The sequence below is a fragment of the Cavia porcellus genome, unplaced genomic scaffold (genome assembly GCF_034190915.1).
Source record: "Cavia porcellus strain 051 isolate PalLab524CR breed Dunkin Hartley unplaced genomic scaffold, mCavPor4.1 scaffold_7, whole genome shotgun sequence".
NCBI classification, from domain to species: Eukaryota; Metazoa; Chordata; class Mammalia; order Rodentia; family Caviidae; genus Cavia; species Cavia porcellus.
Genome location: NW_026947490.1, coordinates 68,014,686 through 68,038,208, shown reverse-complemented (window position 1 = coordinate 68,038,208; position 23,523 = coordinate 68,014,686). Strand labels below are relative to the sequence as shown.

Sequence of the window (23,523 nt, the reverse complement as noted above, 5' to 3'; positions counted from 1 at the left end):
TCTTGGCTCATATTTATAGTTTCTTTCTGTCAGGAGCAGACATCTCCTGCAGTCATATATATTTAGGAAACATATCGTACTTTCCTGCTTCGTGTTCCCTTGGAATTTTTCAAATACCAAACACTGCTTCTCAGAGTGTACATGTGAAAGCTGCATTTACCTTCTTGGATTCTTTGTGTGTGTTACTGTGCTTACTTAGTCTTCACACTGTGCTTTCATCTTTGGAACTCAGACTGCTTTAGATTTAACTCATTTGCTTGCCTTTTAGCTGTGTAAAACAAGTCTGGAGAAGCAGCCTGGTCTACTGCCCTCTGGCGTTGTATTCTGAGAAGGGTGGGTGTGCCGGAATATCTGATAAGGAAGGGGCTCCTGGACCCCATTAAGTGATTGACGGTCATTCTGCACGTGGCCCCCGGTCCCTGTTACAGAACTCTTCCAGATGCCCATATGGTCATCATTGTTTCGTCTTCGTTTTGGTACCTGTAGATTATTAGCAGCGGATCGGCTGACTCCAAGTGACAGTTGGAATATTCCTGAAATGGGTTTGCCAGAAGGTGTGGACAGCTGTACCTAAATTCATTTATTTACGAATGCTGTGTGATTCATTAAGTCTCGGTGGGAGTTCCTCACGGCTGTCCGCCTTTCCCTTCCATTCCAGCCAGCAGTAGTACTACCCCACACACCCCACCGGAGTAGGTGCAGGTCTCCCCTGGGTGTACTTCTGCCCATAGGGCTTTACCGTGCCCCAGCTGCATCTGGTACAGAGTGAGGTTTGTTTTGATGTGCTTTACCCTTGAGAGAGCTTTAGTTCGGTGTCACTTTGCAGAAGACAGAGCCGGACCCAGAGTAAGTTTTCCCAGTTAGACACAAGTGCCTGTACCATATTTGTGTTTATTGTTCACAGTTGGAACTCAAAACAGACAACAACCCCCAATTTCCCTTATATGCTCCCAGCGAACTGCTGTCTCTCGCAAGAGAAATAAAAAGAAAAAAGTGCCCCCAAAGCCAGCAGAACCTGCTACTGTGAAACAGAAGGCCGGTGTGGCAGAAGCGGAGAAGAAGCCAGCCGCGGGGGCCTTGGAGCAGCCTGCAGTCCACACCGCCGGGCAGGGCCCTGTCCTGGGATTTGGCATCGTACTCGAATCACCTGCCTCAGATGTAAGTCACTATCTCTAGCTGCCGACTCTGCTTGGTGTAACTTTTGGAGTCTGTAGTTCTAGTTCAATTTCCCCTTCACTAGTTCTGCCCAAAACAACTAGAAGAAGTTGGGAAATACCCATGGGAAAGGGGATGACTAGTAATTTCTTTGTCTCAAATTTTCTTTCCCAAAACCTGTGTGCCTTACATTCGCTTAAGCATGTTTTGATTCTTTGTCTCTGAAAGAAGAAAGGTAATGGCATAAATAATCTGCTTACTAATGTCTTTAGCATTTTTAATTTTGAAGTGGCAGTTTTCAATTTCTTTGGCGTAGAAGGCTGAAAGAACATAATTAAATCCTTTGTAGATGGGCATAAATGATCAGAAGCATACAGATAAGGTCATACCTTTCTGGAAACACAGACTGATAATAAAAAAGAGCAGTTGCGCTAATTCTGTTTTATAGTTGCAAGCTACACTGCTAATTAGGTGGCAGTGCCATGCCATTTACTCGGTATAATGATAGGTTAACGCTTGGCAAAGGTTTGCTATTTTAATATCATACTGGAGCGCTGTTGCAGGCTGGGATGCGGGATTACATTTGGGATAGCTGATGACTTGCTTTTATATTCACAGGACCGTAAATGACTTTCCTTCAGAATGTGCTCTACTTATAGTTGCATACTCTATTACAGTCTCTTTACCTAAACAGATTTATGTGTCAAACCTCATTGTTGATAAGTTCTTAAAGTAAACAAGAGTGAGCGATCCATTATTATCAGATCTCACAGGGTTTCAAAAGACCCTGCTGAGAGCTCCCATAGGCCTGTAGGACTGGGATCTCAACCTGCCTTTTAAACGTTCAGTAAAAAACAAGTTGCTATTTAAAAACAAAGTCTCTCATCCACATTGTAAGAAGACAGTTTGATAGTGCATATCTACATTGGGTCTCTAACAAAAGGAGAGAACAAAAATTATTATCTGTAATGTTTTTAGTCTAGAAAATAATTTAAATTTTTATCCATTCCCTTGACCTAAAAGAGTATTTTTAAAATCTGTGAGCACATGCTGTAATCATTAAAAAGTTCTCCTAAACTATAATTTTATTTTAAAAACATTGATGGTGGTAATGTTTTGCCTTGAAATAGTCTGCACATTTGATTATATCATATGGTCATTGTAACTAAGGCCTTGGCTCAAACTCCAGGGAGGTTATGTATTCAGAAATGAACGATCCTGTGAAGTGTATTTTCTTCTAAGCACTTTTTATCATGTGTCATGTTTTCCTTAAGTTTTCTAAGCATTCTTTTCTGGTAGGCATTGATATATTAGGAACAGTAAAGGTTGTACAATTTAAGTCCAAAGTGGACTGATCTAACACTAATAACTGAACTTGGTCATTTTTAAAAGTTTTAAGTCCCAGTTGCACTTTAGAGATAAGTTGAAGAAGATTAATTAAAGGCTTTATGTGCATTCATGAGATAGAATAGTATTTTAATTATCATTACAATATCAGTTTTATAATTTGATTTATGTATTAGATAAAATACCTTACCTCTTCCATGATTATTTTTGCTAACAAATGCCATTTAGTTTAATTCAGAATTATAGGTGCTGCCTACCTTTGAAGAATAACATGCTTCTACAGAGAAGCAGGCAGTCTATCTAGATGTTATGTTTACATTAGCCAGCCCATTCACCACTTGAGTTATCTCTTCAGTTGGAACTGGAACTGGACCTAGAGAACACACCAGTGAGTCACAGCTTTGGGTGCAAAAGTGCTGTCTATGGCCAGGACTGGGGGCAGGCATGAGGCTGGCCTGCCCAGGACCTGGGGTTCAGGAATGGGAATGACTCCAAAAGGTGAAGGGCCCATCACTGCAAAGACTTAGACCCAGACTTAGGTGTTTTTCTATTCTTTTGCTATTTCTAAGCCACGAATCCAGAGGAAGTAATGCCTCTAATCATACAGAAGTTATCCTGTGAACCAGGTTGGAGAAAATATGGTGGACTTGTGTGTGGGCTCTGAGAAGCCCAGTATTGGAAAGATCCCATCCAAAGTCATAGGGCTGGGTGAGTGGTCCAGTGTTGCTGGCACAGCTGTCTGACTGGCCTTGGTCAAAGAAGAATGGGGCCAGGAAATGACAATGCTGATAGACCTGGCCTGGCTTCCAGCCTTCATCCTGGATGCGGCCACCGGGAGCTGCTGCAAGTTTGAAGTAGAACAATCTTACCTACTTTTTAGAGTTGTGGCTGGAAACACGTAGCCAGCCGGTGATGAGACAGTGACCTGGCACAGGAGGAAATCACTGCTGTGTGATCAGCCAGGTCCGGGGTTGGGTGGTCTCGCTAGGATCAGTGAGGCTAGGAGAAGTGAAAATGAGAGCCAGGTGAGAGGGACTTGGAGACCAAGTAGAAAGTAAACCCTAGGATTCTGTTGTGGAAAACTGCGTGGGTACTGGCTGCTGCTTGTACCACTCAGCTAGGAAGAGCATGAGCAGAGGCTAGTTCTCTTTTGGTGGGAAGGAAAAGCTTACAGTATTCTCAGCATTTTCTTAGACCTCTAAAGCACATGAACAAAATTAGTGCTGGCAGCAATGAAACACTGATATCAAACTTGTGCTTTATTGCTTCTTTAAAAATTTACTGTAGTTTTCTAAAACTTCAGTGTAATGAGCTGCCTTTTTTTCATTGTGACTTGTTATGACACAGAAAGCAGCTGTGTGTGTTACAGTGTGTCTGTGGAACAGAGGTAAACATGAGACCCGTGGGGTCTGGGGACCCTTGCAGGTTACCCCCCTGGTGACTGACAGAAGTCTTCCCAGCTCAAAGACAGAATCACCAAGCTGCAGTCAAAGCCAGCGCAAGTGCCTACACCTCAGCGTGGGGAACCCTGAGTGATCCACAGCACATGGGAGACCATTGCGGTGGCTGGCACATCAGGATGCTCGGCACATAGTATTTAATCTGCAGAGGACAAATGATCTACATTTGCATTGGGCATAAGGTAGAGAAAAAATAAATGAAACGTTGGGTCTACACTTAGCCTAGCTGGAAGCCTGTCCTCAACTTAACTGCCGTGTATGACTCCTTGTTACTCCTCTCTGCGCCCACCCACCCCAACAGGGCTTTGTCTGTTTCAAACAATCCTCCTGTGCAGGACTTTTTGTAGTGTTCTCTAATTCTTTACATGGCTTTGTACTCTTCCACCCTCGCCTTTCAAGAGCAAATGTGCTAAATAAATGATTTCATTCGGGTCCTGCTCTTTGAGAAGCTTCTGTTTCTCTTCTTGCACAGGAGTTTGCACAAGTTCACATGGCCAACAAAGGTGAGACCAGCTCCCCACACCAGCCCCTGCCCACGTCCACTGTATGAAGGACTTGGGATGCCCATTCAAGCACAGCTCTTGTCCATGACGCCCAGTAGCTGCCCCTGGGGCGATGTTAGATGGAAGAGAGCTAAAGGTCAGGTGTGGATCTTACTTTGTTGAGCAGTTTTCCAGGGAAAAGTGAAAGGGAAAGGTGTGCAGACTGTGAGGTCGGCCTCTGGGCAAGGGTCTCAGCTGTGTGAGCCTCAGGAAACCACCTTGCCTGCTCTCCACGCCACTCACTCCCCGCAGGGTGGGGGCTCACTTGTGCTGGCCCCATGCAGTTGGCTCTTGGGGAAAGTTAAAAGCAGCCATCTCTGCAAAGCACTTAGATCTGTGCCGGGCACATCTTAAGCACTCAATAAATATTGGATCTTTTTTTAACCTTGCAGTCCCCCCAGAGCACCTTTATAGGAACAAATGTAAATATTTTTAAGTACATGGATCTGTACATATGACTGAACAGATGCATGTGAACATGTTTTTTTAAAAAGGAAGCCAGAAACGGTCCTCTTTTGTAGACTTTGACCCTTTATAAATTAGCACTTTAAATAAAATTCATACCTAATTTACACAGAAGCAAAAGTAGAAATCCAAAATCAGATTTCAAATTTAAACACAATGTGTAACTTTGATGAATTTTCTGCTAGCACTGAAAAAAGACAGTTGTTCATTTCTTAGAATTGCTGTTTTTTCAATACAGGATATATTGATTTATGATTTTCAAGGCAGATAGGTGGTACCTATGCTAGTTAATTGTTGCTTTTTGTTTGCTTTTTGTTTTGGCTTTGATGAAATAGTTAGACCAGCTTATAAAATATTTTCCTATTTTTTTGTGTGCATGTATGAGATAATTTTATTAATATTTATTTTATATCATTCCTAATTTAAAATACTTTGATGCCTTCAACAAAAACAGCATCTGAATTCAGACTGTTTTCTTAATACCTTAGCTGAAGGATAAATACTGTGCTAAAATCTAGTAAAGTAAATCAAGCAAGCAGTTTTCCTTCATTCATGCGTACATTAAGCTAGGTTAGTGCATGTGTTCAGAGAGTAAGTTGCTAATGCAGGCTGCTTCGTTGTATGCCAGCTGAATGATCTGAAACTAGTTGGAGTGGTTTCACTCCTCTGAGCCTTGTGTTTTGCATCTGCAAATTGGGGATAATAATGGTAGCTGCTCATAGGGTGAGAATTAAATTAGAAAATGTATTGTGTGTTCATTGAGGCCCTGAAATAGAATAAGTAGCAAATAAATGTTAATTACATCACTGTTTTTTAGAGTGCACTGATATGAAAGAAATAGCCTTTGCTTTTTAAGGAGCACGTGGAGGGAAATTCGTAAACAGGAATCACAGCTCACAGAAGGAGCTGCTAGTGGGGCAGCCAGAAGTCTCCTGGGAAGGAGGAGCAGGACCTGCCTGCCCACAGGGTCAAGGACAGACTCTCGGGTGGATTCTTATGGGAGAAGCAATTTCAGTGGTGTTAGGAGGGAAGGACCTGGATTGTGGTGTTGAAATATTTCATATATCCATTTGGCTCAAATATCTTTAGCATAAATCAAGCCCTTGTCTTCAGAGTCATTAATTTATTACCTGAGAAGGAAAAGGCTACATACATCTCTGAAAGACTTTGGAATCTCTCATTATGCAGATGCATAAAGAAACTTTCAAGGGACCAAATTATATTGTCTTTTCTAAAATTAGATTCATAATTTTATCAAATAAGTCTGTAAAGAATTGGTTTTCCAGTGATTTAAGTTTCATCCTGTCCAACATTAAATATATGCTGCATGTCAGTGACCCTTCTTGGTAGCAATTTGGACTGAGCATTTCCTCCTTACTGCAGTACTTGCAGAGCAGTGTTGGTCTTGATGGAGGTCATGCAGCCACTGCTGCCCACTGGCACTGGGAACCCCCAGGCACAGCTGCTCGCTGCTGTAACAGTAACAGCCACACTCACTGGGCCAGCCGAGCAGACCGTCTTCCAGCCTCAGGTGTTCCTTGACTGGTTTTGACCTAGCATTTAATAAATGGCAACAGTCAGTCTACCTGGAGCAGACCTAATTTAAAAGAAATAATTTTAATTTTTTATCAAAGAGCAACAAATGACATGTACAAAATGAAATCAGCTATTTTTTTTTACATCTAATGTACTTTTACATAAATAGCCTCAAAGATTACTGTGTATGGTATGCGTTCATATCCTTTAAATATTCTTATCTACCCTGATCCACATTTTCAATCGAAAATCAATTCTCCTTTTTCATAGTTCAAGTCTTCCTCCATAGTTTGCTTTCAGATTGAGTCTTGAGCCTGTCTGAGACTTTACTGGGCACTCCTACCACATAATTTCATGTAGGTAACTCAGTGGAGGTGCCTCTACGTGTAGGTGTTACACAGCACCGAATCTGAAAACTGCATAATTTGTTAATTCACAATTGGAAATCGGGGGCTAATGCTCAATATGAGTATTTTGCACCACTTTTTACTCTTTGACCCAATGACCACCTAAGTCTTTTATGTATCTTTCTATACTTTGGTTTTGGTGAGACCTTGTCTATTGCCTGTGCTAGATTATGTTCCCTATGTGATTAATTTGTGTGATCTTAAAGTTATCTTACTGTTTTTGTTTAGATTATACTTAGGCGGGGGAATCTTTTTATTTACCTGATTGGAGGATCCTTCATGCAACGTAGATTTTAACCCTGAGTCTAGATGAAGAGAGACCACAACTGAAATGCAAAGAAATGAACCAATTAGTGTAGGTGGGCCTGACTCAAGGGACATTTTCTAGAGCCATAAGGAATGTACACAACGTTTGCCTGCCCACCTTCCCTGGTAAGATCTGGAGTAGGATCAGATACGGGGAGGTCAGACTCAACACACTGCTGTGGTATAGTGGCTGAGGAACCCAAAATAGCCAGGACGTACGTGAAAAACTATATGTATGGTGGAACTTCAGACTCCAAAGCCTTAAAGTAATGACTGTAAAAGTTGTAAATGTTGCATTGTAATTTGGATGTCACCATTAAAAGATTGTATGGCTTCAGTAATCAATAAACTCTGCGAATTAGTGTATCAGCTGTCAGTCTTGGCTTGAACACCAACTAGTGAATCCATCAAGGAAAGTCTAGTGTTGTAGATGGTGTTGATTTGAATAGCATTTGTTCTGTCATTCCTATTACCTGTAGGCAGAGAGGTCTCATTTAGATCCAGAAAACAAGGAGATATATATGATTAAAGGGTTTTAACTTGTTTGTAAATAAATGTGCAAAGTTGTGGGTGATTTTATGGGAGTAATAGGTATGATTATTTATATAACATGGAAGAAATAAAAATAGTATAATGGAAATGGGAGGTTAATTAACATCTCTCTTCCTGTTTCAGAAAATGTAGCTACCCCTTGGTTCTTAAGGAATTGCTGCTCTGTGGCCCCCAGTAGACAGCCTTGGCACTCTGCCTGTCTGCTTAGAGGTCTGAACAGGAGGCAGCCAGGCAGGTGGGAGGGACAGGCCTTGGTAACCTTTGCCCTGGCTGCTGCTGGCAGCCCAGCTCACCACACTGCTTACTCCTTTGTAAGATGTCTGGGAGCCATTGAGCCCAGGTCCATTCATCCGGAAAGAACAGTTGAAAGTAATGTTTGTGTGGCAGTGGAAAGTGCAGCAGAAGGTGGCAACAAAATGTCTGCCCTGGATGGCACCTCGGAAAGCACCAGGCTGTCACTGAAGGGAGTCTTAGCTCCATAGAAACCTCTAGATAGGTAGTTTTAGGAATTACAACAGGTGGCCCAGCAGCCACTCTCCCCTGTCTCCTTAGCCTTACCCTGAAAGCCTTGTCAAAATGCTGTGCCATTGTCCTCTAAACCCCTGGAGCCCCCTTTCCTCTATGCCCCAGCAGCCCTGTCCGGCCCAGTGCCAGCAGCAGCAGTGGCAGCAGGTGCTCGGTACCTGTCTTATGACACAGTCATTCTACTTCCTGTGACAAGTGTTCAGGAGTGTGAGTCTCAGCCGCAGAGCCAGCCTTGAGTGCCCAAAGGAGGAGCTCAGTGTACAACTGTGAATCCACAGTCTCCTCTGCAATGGCACCTGAGGGATTATAAGAAGGCATTGTGGCACCCAACCAGGGTGCCACAAGCTTGCAAGCCTCCTGCTTTATATAGGAATAGGAGACCTCTTGGTTTTGTATGGGTCATCTTGAATTCAGACACTGTTTTGCTCGTTCTGACAAATCTGCTGGGCGTGGGGTGCTTGGCATGCTCAGTAGAGAACAGTGCTTACCCTGGCAAGAAGTGCGTACTCCCTACTGAATAAATGCAGAGTGGAAAGCCCCTGAGCCTGTTTCTTACACACACTCCGAGTTCATGAAGAAAGGAGTGGTTAGTTCTGCCTGGTGGCTCATTCAGGTCAGCATTTCTTAGGTCAGGGTCCAGGTCTCTCAGGATGGATTGACTCCGAGTTCATGAAGAAAGGAGTGGTTAGTTCTGCCTGGTGGCTCATTCAGGTCAGCATTTCTCAGGTCAGGGTCCAGGTCTCCCAGGATGGATTGCAGAGAACCTCAAAAGTCAAGTGACATAGCTTTCAGTACCTGGCTAGTGGTTTCAGAATCAAACTGAATTATAGGAGTGAGATACGTGAGAGTCCTTTGCTTCCCTTTGCATTTCAAGAGCTTCTGTACCACTTAGTCCTTCAGATAGCAGTGAGATATACTTGGATTTTTTTAATGCCTTTCATATGATAGAACACTTAGCAAAAACCTGAGATCGGTTCATTTGGAATAAAAGTTAATAAAACATATACAATTAAAATGTTTATAAATGGAAATTCATCTGTAGATAGTGCTCATAAGATTCAATCCTAATATTTCCACATCGAATTATTCAACAGATATTTCTTGAATGCCTGGTATGTGCCGGCCTTGCTCTGGGAATTAGGTATTCGGCTTCTGGCTCTTGTCAGCTCTTCTACAGACCTTTGACCAGCAAGCAGGACGCAGAAGCTGGGTGCGGGGGATGATCTGGCAGCACTCTTTTCAGTGATATTTACCAAGCGTTTAGAAACCAAATATTGAATGGCAGAATGAAGCCAAGGAATGAGATGACTTCAGGATAATCCAGTCAGAACTGCACTTTGAAGAGACAGGGCCCAAACTCCTTCCTGAGTCATCCAGATTGTCTAGGGCAGTGGTGGTGAACCTGTGGCACGAGTGTGAGGCGAGCTTTCTGTTCCAGGGAAAGCTCTAAAAGGTTCAGTGGTCTAAAACATTATGCTCTGAGCCCTCTTCACTTAGATTGTCATGTGCTGGGCATTTTGAAAACAAAAATAATAATTCTTATTTTCCAGGAGAGAAATTAATCCCAACCCTCACATTTCTCATGTGATTTGGGAAATCTAAATGTCATGTTTGTAAAATGACAAATATGCCATCTGAGAATGAGCTTTGATGGATTACACAGCTGATGAAAGTGAAGCATTCTGCTGACTTTTTTTCTAATAAAAGCTACCAGTTATATTTCTTCATAGTAAGCTATTAAAGTTACCATGTCATAAGGTCAGGTGTGGTGGTGCACACCTGTAATCCCAGCACTTGGGAGGCTGAGGCAGGAGGATAACTGAGTTCAAGGCCGGCCTGGGCTACAAAGTCAGCTCAAGGCCAGCCTGAACTGTGTAGTGAAAGCCTGTCTCAAAAAGACCAAACAAGTAAATAAAAATAAAAATTAGGTTATAACCAAAGTCAATGACTTAGTAGGTCAGTTATATTAGAACTAATAAAATTTTACTTATTTCATGAGAATTTTTCAATGCTGGTGTATGCCAGGTCCTACAGATACAGGACACCCTGCATGCAGTAAACATAGTCACGTGCTCTGCCAGATGAGCAGCGGCAGTGTGTGTGACTGCCTCCATGGCAGTCGAGTTAGGAAAGGCTTTGTCTCAAAAAGAAAAGGCAAGCAAGTCATAAACATCGTAGTGTGCTGCTGGAAAGTGTGTTATGTGTCTGGACTGGTGTCTGTACAATGGTGGCCAAGTTGGAAGGCACTTGTAGGCCTTCCGACCCCATATTTCTGTCCGGGATTTCCAGATGCAGTGTGGCTAGTGCACTGGTCTTCAGAGGTGCTCCAGGGCATAGCTTCAGCATTTCTCCCCAAAAGTAAAAGTGGAGAGTGGGTCGAATTCCCTGAGGAACGCCATCACATTTATGTATTTTCTATGACAGTTTACTTAAGTTTCCATTGGGGATAAAGTGGTTCCATAGATGAGACCTCTGGTACAGAAACCACAGAAGGCCTATGGGCTAGTCCCATATTTGGGACTTAAAGAGGTTAAAGTTCTTGATATATGAGAAAATAATCGGGGGCTGGGGATTTAGCTTAGCGGCATAAGCGGCCTGCCTCGCAAGCAGGCAGTTGTGAGTTTGATCCCTGGTACCGATTAAAAAAAAAAAAAAAGAAAATCCGAAAATAATCTGTAAGCAGTAATGCACTAGACCATAATTTATCAGGTCATTTTTATCATGATCTCTTTGGGCCTTAACTCCTTCTGTTAAAAAGAGAGTGTTTCATATAGAATGCTAAGTCCCCTGAGCTATAGTATTTTATGACTACCTGACCTTGTTAGCTGTTTATAAGAACGGGAATGCTTTTACAGAGTACTCTTCTCCATTGCTTTTGATTGATAAGACAGTGCTGAAATTAAAACATTTCGTTTCATGAATTAAAATAGTTACTTGTTTTATAAATTGCAAATCCATGCAATTTAGGCATGCAAACTGAGACTGTGTTATATCTGTATAATATGGATGTTTCAATAGCAGGCATTTTTGTTGTACTGATTCCCAAAGTCAGATGCTTCAAATCTTGCTTTTAATAAAATATTTCTGTTCTTTTGGTAGCCAGAAGTGCAACTTGCTGAAGGCTTTGACGTGTTTATGCCTAAATCTCAGCTGGACTCTATACTATCAAACTACACTCGCTCAGGAAGCCTTCTGTTTAGAAAACTGGTGTGTGCGTTTTTTGATGACAAGACTTTGGCTAATTCCTTACCCAATGGGAAGAGGAAAAGAGGACTGAATGACAACCGGAAAGGACTAGACCAAAATATTGTGGGTGCAATAAAAGGTTGGTCTGCATCATTTCATTTTATGGGTTCTTTGTTGAGTTTTGCCTTCAAGTCCATAATGATGCAGGTGGATTAAAATTAGGGGCTACTCTAATTGACCATGGGCAGCTTATCCCTTGGCTTGGTTCTTGGAGTGATCTCTGTAGCTAACTATCCACCCTAGCCACCTCCACTACAATTTGGTATTGTAAGCTGATGTGCTGTTTATTTGTTGAAATAATAATTTAGGGGCCAATTTGAATGACTACAGAACCAAAAAAGCTTTTTTTTTCTTATTTGGCTTTTTAAATTAAAGTGTTTTTCTTTGTAATAATTTCAAAGGACTTCATCAAAATAAGATTTAACATAAAGTTTTAGGGCCAGATGTGGTGGCACATGGCTGTAATCTCAGCCCCTACGAGGATAAGGACAAAGGACCCAGCTTGGACAACTTCAAGACTTAGCTAGGCTCTGTCTCAAAATTAACAATAACAAAAAAGACTGGTATATAGTTTAGTAGACTCCCCCAAAACAAAACAAAAACCTTAAATTCTTGGATATAAACAAGAATAAAGTTACAATTTTTTTCCCCAAAGTAGAATAGTTCTGTCCAAAATTCAGAAGCTGCCATACCGGGTCCTTGCATTTGGAGACATTTTCTATCTGTGAACCCCCACACACTCCTAACCACCCTGCTGGGTCCACTCTGGGGGCATGCAGTCCTTCCAGAGCATGCAAGGCTGCCGTTACCTGCTTCAGCACTGTGACACATGCTGTGCGCAGTATTAGGGGTGACCATGCTGGTGCCAGTGCATCTGTCTTTGGTCCACATCCTGGACCTGGTTCCTCATCTGACAGTGTCGTTAGTTATCAAATTCTGATGCACATAATTTTAGAAGACAGAAGGATTTAAATGTTATTATAAAAAAGAATATTAAAAGGCTCCAATGGAAACACCACTATCATGAAAATGTAATTGTAAATCTGGCCTTTAAAACTAGAATGACTGAAAAGGTCGTTCTTGGTATCAGTTGCTCCTTGTGAGCCAGGGGCAGGACTGGCTCCAGAGTCTTCCTCCTCCTCTGTTCCCCATTATCTTGCAAACTGAGTAAATGAATTTAATTGTGCTTAAAGGGTACTTGGAAACTCACAATTAATTTTACAAAGTAATTCAGGTTTTAAATGGTGTTAGCCAGTGCCAGGCACCCTTTGCTCATGTAAGCCTTCATTAACAGGAAATTTCTTGTCACCGTCAGAATTTTTTCACTTCAAGAGACATTTGAGTTGTGCTAAGTAAGAAAAGTTGCAGCGAGACCACAGCTTTGCCAATTATAAAAAGATTGAGCCTGGAATGATGCTGATAATAAGGTTACAGAATTTGAGAAATGGGCAGTGACACAGTCAGCCCCTGCTGCATCTCCAGGCGAGGCCTTCTCAAAACAGAAAGGTGCAGGCTGCTGCTGCATTTCAGGAACACAGAGAGGAATTATTTTAGTTTTCCTTTTGTTTCTTCAGGACAACACATTAACATGATGAAAGCATTTGAAGACAGGAATTAAATGATCAGGTTACATGCTACTGATGAGCAGTTACCTTAGTAGTGGATGTAATGAAGCAAATCATTTACCTATGGATTGACAGAGGTTTATTCTACCGTTCTCCATCTGAGCTGGGCATCATATGAGAATCTGAAAAGGTACATTACATAGCCGGCATGATGCCACACACCTGTCACCCAGCACCCTGGGAAGCCGATTCAGGACAGCAGGCTCAAGCCCCGCCTGGGAAACTCAGTGACTTTCTGAGATCCTTCCTCAGAATTAAAACAATAAGAATTTAAATATTTGTTATAGACTGGGGATATAGCTCAGTGCTAAGGCCCTGGGTTCAACGCCCAGAACCATAAAAAGAAAGAAGCAAATTAGAAATAGCACATGTACCTTATTTCCACAACCCTACTCACTGGCTAGAAATAAAGACAACAAAGTATATAATAAGTCAGATTATTCAAATCAAAGATCTCAGATTTCTATATCCCTCTTTTAGTGTTGAATTAAATCTGTTGTTTAAATTCTACTAGAAAAACACAGTAACTTGAAAAAAGGCCAAATGTACTTGTGAACTACCAGTAACCTAAAACAAGCATTATCTATTCAGTGTTCCCTTGCAGTGTTTATTCATAGACAGATTATTTTGATTTTTCTTTCTCTCCCTGATTACAAAAATTATATGTGTTTGAGCACCTCCTTGGCAAACACAAGGTCATGAGTTTGATCTCTGGCACCAAAAAAAAAAAAAAAAAAAAAAAAAAAAAAAAAAAAATTTGTGTTTGTAAAAACCTAAATCATAAACAATGTACAGAAAACTAAAAGATCTCTACAGTCTCACACTTTGGAGGTCGCTGTGACCGCTCCTAGAGTCTGTACATAGCACCAGCATTTTTACCAACTCACTCAGATAATTTCTTAAGATCTTTCTTGAAAACAAGCCTCATCTTAAATATTTTGTGTTACCTGTTGCACTTGAAGGAGCTTAGGAAATACCACCTCAAAATATGCCGAGTTGGGGAGCAGTACGTGCAGGATGGGGTGTTCTCTGAACTCCCCTTATCTGCTTTCGTCTGCTCTTGGGTATTTGTGACCTGGACCTCCTCTCCAGTCACAGGAGAGGGCTGGAGGTCACTACATGCCCAGAGACAGTCACAGGCTGGCGTTTGTTGCTTGGGCCAGGTTTTCACTCCCAGAATCGTTCCTCATCCCTGTGAAGAAGGTGTGTAAGTATCCACATCTCGCTGAATTCAGGGTTATTTCTTGTGTTTTCCGTCCACATAGTTAACTTGTATATTTTCATCCTATTAGTCTGCCCATTGACAATTTATGTTCGTAGTTGAAATAAACGTTTATTGAGACAGACTCAAGCACTGAACCTTCACAGGGTAGAGAAAATTTTCACTTCCCTCTATTCTTTGCCAGGAGCTGAACAGAGCAGGGTTCTATAAATGCAGGAGAGATGAATCTGGAGGCAAAGGAGTTTGCTTCTCATCTGACTTTGGCTTTATCTCAGCGACATGAGCTGGTGCTCACATCCAGCCTCGTGTTGTTTCATGACTAATTTGGGATGAGCAGCAGCAAAGCATTGTTGTAAGTTTCTACCACTCAATAAATTGCCAATGAAAATAAAAAAGGAGAAACTGAAATTGAGTATAAATTTGAATGCAACTCTCTTAACTCTGTTAATGTATTAACAACATTTTGTTTTACTTCTCTAGCTAAAGTTTTTTTTATACCCATATACTGTGTTACAATATAAAGGGATTTTTAGAAGTAATCATTAATTGAAGGTCTTATAGAATAACTGTATCTGGTTTTTCTTGTTATCAGTAGAGAGAAAAAAAGATGTTATTTTCCTAGCCCACATTTTTTGAATCTGAGTAATCTGGAGAAGAGATAAAATGGTTCCTCTCTACGTAGAAGTGCCAAAGCAGTTCATGTTGCTGCTGCAGTTTCCTATAAACAGAGGAATGATTTAGTGAACACGGATGGTCATCCCCTCTTACTCTGTTCCTTAGAGAAAGTGCACCAATCATGTATTAATTTGAAAACTTAATACAGAAGAAGCAGATAACTAGTTAGTTTTATAAAACCTCACATGTTAAAACAACAGTTGGGGTTTGATTTTTTTCCAAACAAAGGTTACTAGATTGATTAAAACAACAGTGGGGAAAAGATGAATTAAAATCTGTAAAATGTTGATAAATAAGAACAGAAGTGCACTGGAAAAAAAAACAAACTTTACTGGGTGATTGTTAACAAAGCTTTTTATAGTGACAATACTGTATTCCCATGACAGTATCTTGAAAGTAAAATTAAGCCTCGTTTTAGAGATCATATTTTTCACATAATCTTATCTGTTTTATAGTGACTAACAATTAATGGTATTTCACGAAAGATTCATTGATAAGTAAGTCCAAAGGTATTACTGATGAGAGGATCTTTAATTACACAGTCCTGTACCTGGAGACTAGGTTGAACTCTGGGAAGAAGCACCTTATTAAGTAGAGTCTTAGTGCTGAGTAAAGCTTAGAGTGTTGGATTGGATTAGAATTTGTAGCCAGAACCCAGACTGCAGGTTATTATCCAACATATGCCCCTCACACTATGCTGGGCTACTGGAGCTGTAACTGCCCCACCGTCTCGTTTCTTCTATGATCTAATCATGGACTATGCTGTTTGGCTTAGAGTTACTTTTGGATTTCTGGGTGCTCTTCAGACATGTAGACATGTAGTTGCAATAAAGCAACTTTTTTTTCTTTTTATTTTGTTATCACAGGGAGTTCTGTCTGACCTTGAACTCTCTTTGCAGCCCAAGCTGGCCTCAGACTCACAGCAATCCTCCTGCCTCAACCTCCCAAGTGCTGGAATTACAGGCATGTACCACCATGCTGGGCAGTATAGCAACCTTTTGGAACCCCAGTTAGAAATTTTTTGAGGAGCATCACTGGGGATTAAACCCAGGGCCTGCTCATCCCCAGCCCACTTTTAATTTGTATTTTGGGACAAAGTCTTGGCAAGTTACCCAAGATGGGCTTGAATATGCAGTGCCCTGACTTAACTTCCAAGGATACTAGATTTACAGGCGTGTGTCATCACACCTAGCTTGGAGTCCATATTGTTATAGTACCTGCTTTTTCCATTATTTGCATATCATAATTCACTTCTTGGAATTTAATTTATACATGTAAATAGCTGTTTCCTATTTGATTTGATTTAAAACAAATGAGGTACAGTTTATGTCTGAGTCACTGCTTATTTCTTAACAGTAACTCCTCTGTGTTCTTAGACCTCCCCATGAGAGCAAGGGCTTGAAGGATCAACTCTGATGTGAATTCTTCCTCGGGGCTTGGTTTTATTTCCACTTGCAGAAGAGGACAGTGAGAAATGAGAAATTAAGTAAACTTGCTTAGCTTAGATGACTTATAAGTGGTAGACTCAAGCTTTAATCCAGAGCCATTTCCTAACACACTTCATTCTCAAAGAAATATTTGAAAACAAAGCATACCACCTTTAAATATCTCTTAAAATTTGGCATCTTTAGATCCTTTACAAATTCTACTGGGAAGTGACCATAATAATGGTTTATGACAACCAGTCATGTGTTATTTGTGTAAAGCAAATTCAAAGTGCATTTCTTGTCAGAGTATAACTATACCTCAGCTTATTTAGTGGTTGCAAGGATAGGTTTTTTTCTTGAAAGTAGTGAGACTCAGTTCCACAATGTCAGGGCGGATATGGGAATGTGATTCCGTCTCGGAAAGGAAGCGCTGCTGAGACTCTTCCAGTCTTTGGAATTGCAAGGAAAGAACTTGGAAGCTAGTGCTGTGCTGAGCGTGTCTTGCAAAGCATAAATTAAATTCCTGCTTAGATGTTTGGTAGTTGGAGCCCTACATTTTCAACCCTCTTCTAGTTATGCTCATATTTTAGGATACATAGTGTTACCTGGATTATTGGTTCAAACTTCATATTTCAAGGGGCTGGGGATTTAGCTCAGCGGCATAAGTGCCTGCCTTGCAAGCAGGCAGTCGTGAGTTTGATCCCTGGTACCAATAAAAAGGAAAAAGACAAAAAAAAAATTTAAGTAATCAAACTTCATATTTCAGGGTCCGTCCTTAGAGGCTGATTCTGTAAGTGCGGGTGGTTGCAAAACGGGGAGTTGAACAAGCAACCACAGAGGACTCCAGAGCAGGTCAGGTCGTTTTCAGGCCCTTCCCTGGCAGGGGCAGCTCCTGATGGCAGCAGCACAGCAGCCTACTCGCATGGCCTCTGTCCTTCAGGTGATCGCTAAGGTGCTCAGTTTTCTGAAGCAGTTTTCTGTTTCTCTTCTGCAACAAGCAAGAACACAGCATTGTCTCAGTAGCTCTTGTTCTCTGAACAGTGGAGTTAAAAGGACTTTTTCTGTCATGATGCACAAGGGTCCTTTCAGACCTACATGGGCTCCCTGGCACCTGACTGACTAGCCATCTACTTCACTAGATAGAAGAAAAGTGTTTCCAGACTTGAGATTAACTCGTGGGTCTCCAGACACATCCCCTCTAGTGTTCCTCGAAGCTTTGTGGTCAGTCTGGAAGAAAGTACAGTCTGCGTTCTTGGCAGTCTTCTGGCTGAAGTCTCCTTGGTTGCACATCTCATGCGTCATTCAGCAGTTTCTCCACCAAACGGTGTGATGAAGAAGGCCTGGTCTCTGCTACCTTCCCTCACTGGATAAAGCAGGCAAACACCAGAATGTTTTAGTGTTCATCAGCCGTGTGATTCTAAAACTCACCAGCGAATAGGAGAGTTCAGTTAGTGGCATAGACATTTATTGCCTGTTGCTTTGAACTAGAACCTGATGACGTAAAGGTTTTAAGGTACAGCCCTTGACTTTCAGGAACATGCAGCCTGGTGGAGCTGTTGACACATCCGTAATACCATAGCATAGAACCAAGGGCAGGCGTGTTGTTCAGTGGTGGAGATTTGCCTAGCACATGCAAGGCCCTTGGTTCTGTCCCCAGCACTGTGTGGGGGTGTGGGGAGACCCTTATGTGTTTAATGAATATGTAAGCTCAATAGTAGATAAGGTGAAAGTCACTTGCCTCTGGGACTGTTGAAAGTCTGTTCTGATTGGTAGACTAAGTTCTCAGCAGCCTGGTTAAAGTGTTTAATGTCCAGAACATTATGCCAGTGGAGAGGACTCCAGCTTACCCAGTGTTCACCCTGAGCTCTGCTTCTTCATGCCTGGACTAATCCTGTCTCAGGCCGAATGAGGTGGAATCTTTGAAGTTGGGGCCACAGCGAGTCCGATGTCCTCCCTGCTTCATCGCTGTTCTTCCATAACCCCAATAAAGGAAAGTCCTGTCTCTTGGAAGTGCAGGTCCATCCATCTGCTGCATTAAGACCAGGTGCAAATGCAAAGAAATTTACACAGAGGTTGGCATTGGCAACTCAGGTCAGTTTGCATAATGGGTGGGAATCAGTTTTAGATTAACTGTCTTCCACTCGACTCTAATTCTTAGTTGCTGAATTTTTCCAAAACCTACATTTAACACTTACATCAGGTTTGACCAAAACAGGCTTTGTCAAAAGAGATGTTTCTGCAGCACAAGCAGGACCACTATGGCCTGACGGTGCTGCATGCCCTAATGCGTTGCTGACACCGGATTGTATGTTTATTATGACACTTTCTGGCAGATGAAAGCCAGCTCTCTTGGGGAAGGGCACCTTTTTTAGCTGCACATTTGTGCTGTATGGGCCAGTGGTAGCCTTGAACACAGAAAATATTGTCTGCATAGAGTAGCTCCTTTTTATTTTTCTCCTAAATTACTTTTATTTTTCTCCTAAATTTATTTTTCTCCTAAATTATTTTAGATGCCCTTCGATTACCCTAGGATAAGGCCACCTTCTTCTATTTTCTTCTTACTTACAAGGAAGCAGAATAGTATAGTTAGTCCAGACTGATCAAATTATTTTCCTTGTAGCATTTTGCTGGGACTTAACCATTATTACCAGTGACCTGGCAGATGTTTCAGTCCAGTTCCCTAAACTCACACGAGATCAGCATCAAAAATATGACAAAATATGACTCAGAAATCAGTATTTGCTAGTATTTCTGTCCTAAAATTTCATATGCAAAAATGATCCCAGAACATTTGCAATCGTTATAATGCTATGGACTGATGGAAAACTCACAAAAACCTAAGGTATGTGTAAGCTTCTGGTAGAAACCCTCTTAAACTTGTGTAAATCTTTGTTTCAGCTTGAGGCTAAAGCTGTCATGGGGCTTGCTACCTCTGCGACTTGTTTGTGTAAGAGCAGGCATGATTGCATTTGTCCTGTTCTGAGCACCCCGGAAGAGATAGTTGCTGCCTTTGGAACAGGCAGGTCTTGCCGCGGACTGCTCCCTGCCGTGTTCTGTCAGGATTCCTCTTTCCAGGTTGTGTTTCTTGCGTCCTGCTGTGGGTTAGCTGTGACACTTACCCACGGTCAGCTGGTAATATTTGTCAGAAACCTTTTTGTAGTCAAACTCAGCACTCTCTCATCAACCTTGTCCCTCTGATCAGAATAAAGCCCATGTTTGTTGTGACAGGCACCTTCTTTCTTCCCCCGTGCCCCGCTTTGTGCCCAGTATATGGCATGTTGACACTTAGCCAGGTATGGCTTAGGGGGACAAGTCCCAGTCAGAAATGTGGGCCGAGGCTAGGAGCAAGGCACTGGCATGGAGGATTGCAATGTGCAAGACATCGCGTGCCCAAGGTTCAGGGTCTGCCTGTGCCCCTTGTTACCTACCCCGCAGCATCCCTTGAAGGGTACGTGGATCTTCTGATAGCAATGCACATTGCAGCATTATTTTTAGCAGAGGCATCAATTTTTACAAGGTCAGAAGCTCAGTATCACCTGATACCTTTTTCTTCCGCCACTGAGCCTGTTTCATGACTAGGTTGTCCATTCTTTTTGTCCTTTCTCACTCATTCATTATTCTTTGTTTCTCTAACCCTGTCTGGCTGTGCCTCACTTTGCCTTAAAGTTCTGCAAAAAACAGCTTTCAAATATCCGCTCCCCTCCTTGTCTGTCCCCTTCAGTTCATGCTTACACTAATAGCCAAGTGACACAAAACCCAACCTCATGACATCAGTTTTCCTACTTACCTGCTACCACTCATTAAATTAAATCTAATCGCTGGCTCTTCCTAGCCTTCGCACAACTTGAATTCTCTTTCCTTACAGTGTTTGTCTGCATTCTGCTAGGGGAACCACTGAGTGCCTACACTTCCTCAAGCATCATACACTCTGACTCTTGACTTTGGGGTCTCCTGTTCTCCCCAGAAGTACAGTGCTCTTCTCTCTTTCTAGACAAATTCATCTTCCTCTTCTGGGCCCCGCCCCAGTCCTCTGGCCTTGACCATGAGAATCCAGAAACCTACACTGATCACCTGTTTCTCTAAATGCCTGTGGTATTTAGGTTTGGCCATACATGTTAACCCTTTGCTTTGCTACTGCTTTTTTATATGGAGGGTGGCTATATCCTTTACTGCCCAGACTCAGTTGCTTCTAAGAGCAAAATGGTGTGGCTAATAATGTCACTGGGGAAGCAGGAGTCTGAAATGTGAACTGATCCCAGTCAGTTGTGATATATGGTCGCCCTGTTGGTGAGCAAGCATCTTGTCTTCCCAGTAGGAATCTTAAATTCTTGTAGGCAGGAAGCATGCTTTATATTGACCTCGGACATCCCCTGGCACGTGAAATCATGCCACCAACATAACTAATGTCTGTAAATACAGAAGGGAAGGAAAGAGGAAGAGGCAGAATCAGGCAGGCAATTTGTCTTCACTGAGAAGGGCATTTTCTTAAAATCCAAGTACAGATGTGCTACATTGGGTGTGTACAGCTTCCCCATGATCGAGGTAGCTAAAGTTTGCACAGGGGGAGGATTTAAAGATGAGCAGAAACAGCAGCAGGCAAGTTCCCTGACATGCAGTGAGCAGGTGATCAGGGGCAGTATAAATCTTGTCAGTCAGGAACTTCAAGGTTATCCCAAATGGAAAACCAAATTTGTATTCATTTCCAGCTGCGAAAACATGAATTATTGTCAGATATCAAAGACCGAGCTTCACAGTGTGCAGTGTGGAAGGTATACTTGGTCATGCTTTTATTTATACTAGAGAGTAATTATTTTTGAAAGGCAAAATAGAATAAATTTATTGTGGGATTCGGGTTTAAATAAATTCGAAGATGAAATCCATCCTCAGGCTTCCCATGCCATTTCCTGTCTGTCCTATCTCAAGACTGCTCTGTATAGCAGTCTACTTGTTCGTCTGTGTGTTTTTCAGCATGTATCATAGCAAAGACGTGCCTCAGAGAGTATCAGGTAAAGGTATAAGAATGTGACTGTCATGTCTCTGAACATGAGTGCAAAATTTTCCTAAACCTCATCTCAATCAAGCAGAGTGGCTGCAGTGTGAAGAACAGGAAGCAGAATCCTTCCTCTGGGGTACCAGCCCTTTCCTGGCGTCCCAGCAGTGTCTACTGCACCCGTGTGCAGCAGCCACGACAGACTGCTGCCCTCCAGCTCCTGGCTCCTTTTTTGGTCTTTTTTTTTTTAATGGAAAAAGGTGAAACAAAATTTCATTCCTTGCTTGTTGGCTGTTTGGGTTGTTCCCTAGATATAGCTATTAAAAATTGTGCTGCTAACAAGTGTTAATACATTACACGCCATCTTTAAAGTACTTGCTCAGGTTACAAAATATGGGCATGAAGATTTCTCCAGCACAAACCTTCCTTTTTAATGAACAATAGTACTATAACTGGCTTCATTTTTTCCCCCTTTCTCTAATGTCCTTTGCCCTTTCACCCAGCTTAGTTCCTTTTTTCCTTTTAAACAATTTCTCCCCAAATACAAACACCACATCTTTTTTATCCATTTCTTGGTTATTGGCTGTTTGGGTTGTTTCCTAGATAAAGCTATTACAAATTGTATTGCTATAAACATACATGCACATAATTCCCTTGCAGTCTGGATTTTGTTCATAAACTCTCTACCCATACCTATGTCTTCAAGATTTCTGCCTACTGGGGGCTGGGGATTTAGCTCAGCGGCATAAGCATGGGCCTTGCAAGCAGGCAGTCGTGAGTGCGATCTCCGGTACCAATAAAAAAAAAAAAAAAAAAAAAAGATTTCTGCCTACTATCCCTCCCAGTAGATTTATTGTTTCTCTTTTAATATTTAGATCTTTTTTTTTTTTGTCTTTTTTGTTTTTATTGGTACCAGGGATCCAACTCATGACTGCCTGCTTGCAAGGCAGGCGCTTATGCCGCTAAGCTAAATCCCCAGCCCCAAATATTTAGATCTTTGACCCGTTTTTACTTTAGTGCATGGTGATGGACATGGGTCCAGTTTTAATCTTCAGCATGTGCAGAGCCAGTTTTTCTAGCACATTTATTAAAGAGGCTTTCTTCCAGTGAATGTGTTTGTCCCTTTTATCAAAGATAAGGTGGCTGAGTGTCTTTATAGTTGTGTCTGTATCTTCTAATTACATTGATCCTGAGGTCTGTTTTTTCGCCAGTACCAATTTGATTTCATCACAGTGGCTTTGTAGTATAATTTCAAGTCGGGAATTATGAGGTCTACTGCCTTGCCTTTGTTGCCCAGTATTGCTTTTGCTATTCTAGGTCTCTCCTGGTTCCAAATGAGTTTTAGATGTGTTTTCTCTAGTTCTGTGAGGTACACTAATGACATTTTGATCAGGATTCCATTAAATCTATATAATAATTTTGGGAACATGGCCATTTGCACAATGTTGGTTCTTCCTGTCCATGGGCAAGTGATACCATTCTATTTTCTGATATCCTCTTCAATACTCTTTTTCCGGAGTAATATAATTTTCAATGTATAGATCTTTTATTTCCTTTGTTAGATTCATTCCTAAGTATTTCATTTTTTGGATGCTATTATGAAGGGTGTTGTTTCCCTAATTTCTTTCTCAGTGCATTTGTTGTTTGTGTACAGGAATGGTAATGATTTTTGAGTGTTGGCTTTGTATCCAGCAGTGCTTCTGAATTTGGTTATTAAATCTAGAAGTCTTTTGCTGGAGTTGTTTGGGGTCATCTATGTAGAGTATCATGTCATCTGCTAATAATGATAATTTAACTTCTACCTTTCCTATCCTTATTCCTTTTGTTTCTCTCTCTTGTCTGATTGCTCTGGCTAGTGTTTCCAGAACTATATTGAGTAGGAGTGATGATAGTGGACATCCTTGTCTTGTTCCTGATTTCAGAGTGAGGGTATTCAGTTTTTGTCCATTTAGTATGATATTGGCTCTTGGTTTGTTGTAGGTAGCTTTTATGAGATTGAAGTAAAGACCATCAATTTCAATTTTTTGTAGGGTTTTTATCATA

The 23,523-nt window shown here is 41.6% G+C and overlaps 1 protein-coding gene across 5 annotated transcripts in view; it reads left to right on the top strand.

Annotated features, from left to right (window-relative positions):
• The window catches only part of Bend7 (BEN domain containing 7), a 93,614-nt gene that overhangs the window by 32,473 nt on the left and 37,618 nt on the right, over positions 1–23,523 (top strand). For 4 of the 5 annotated variants that reach the window (XM_063253779.1, XM_063253778.1, XM_063253777.1 and 1 more), the window contains 2 exons: positions 905–1,158; positions 11,395–11,620. In XM_063253779.1, coding sequence (XP_063109849.1) covers positions 905–1,158; positions 11,395–11,620 — 480 coding nt within the window. Of the gene's footprint in view, positions 1–904; positions 1,159–11,394; positions 11,621–14,572; positions 14,741–23,523 lie in introns of all 5 variants that reach the window. The other variant, XR_010048902.1, reaches the window with a different exon arrangement.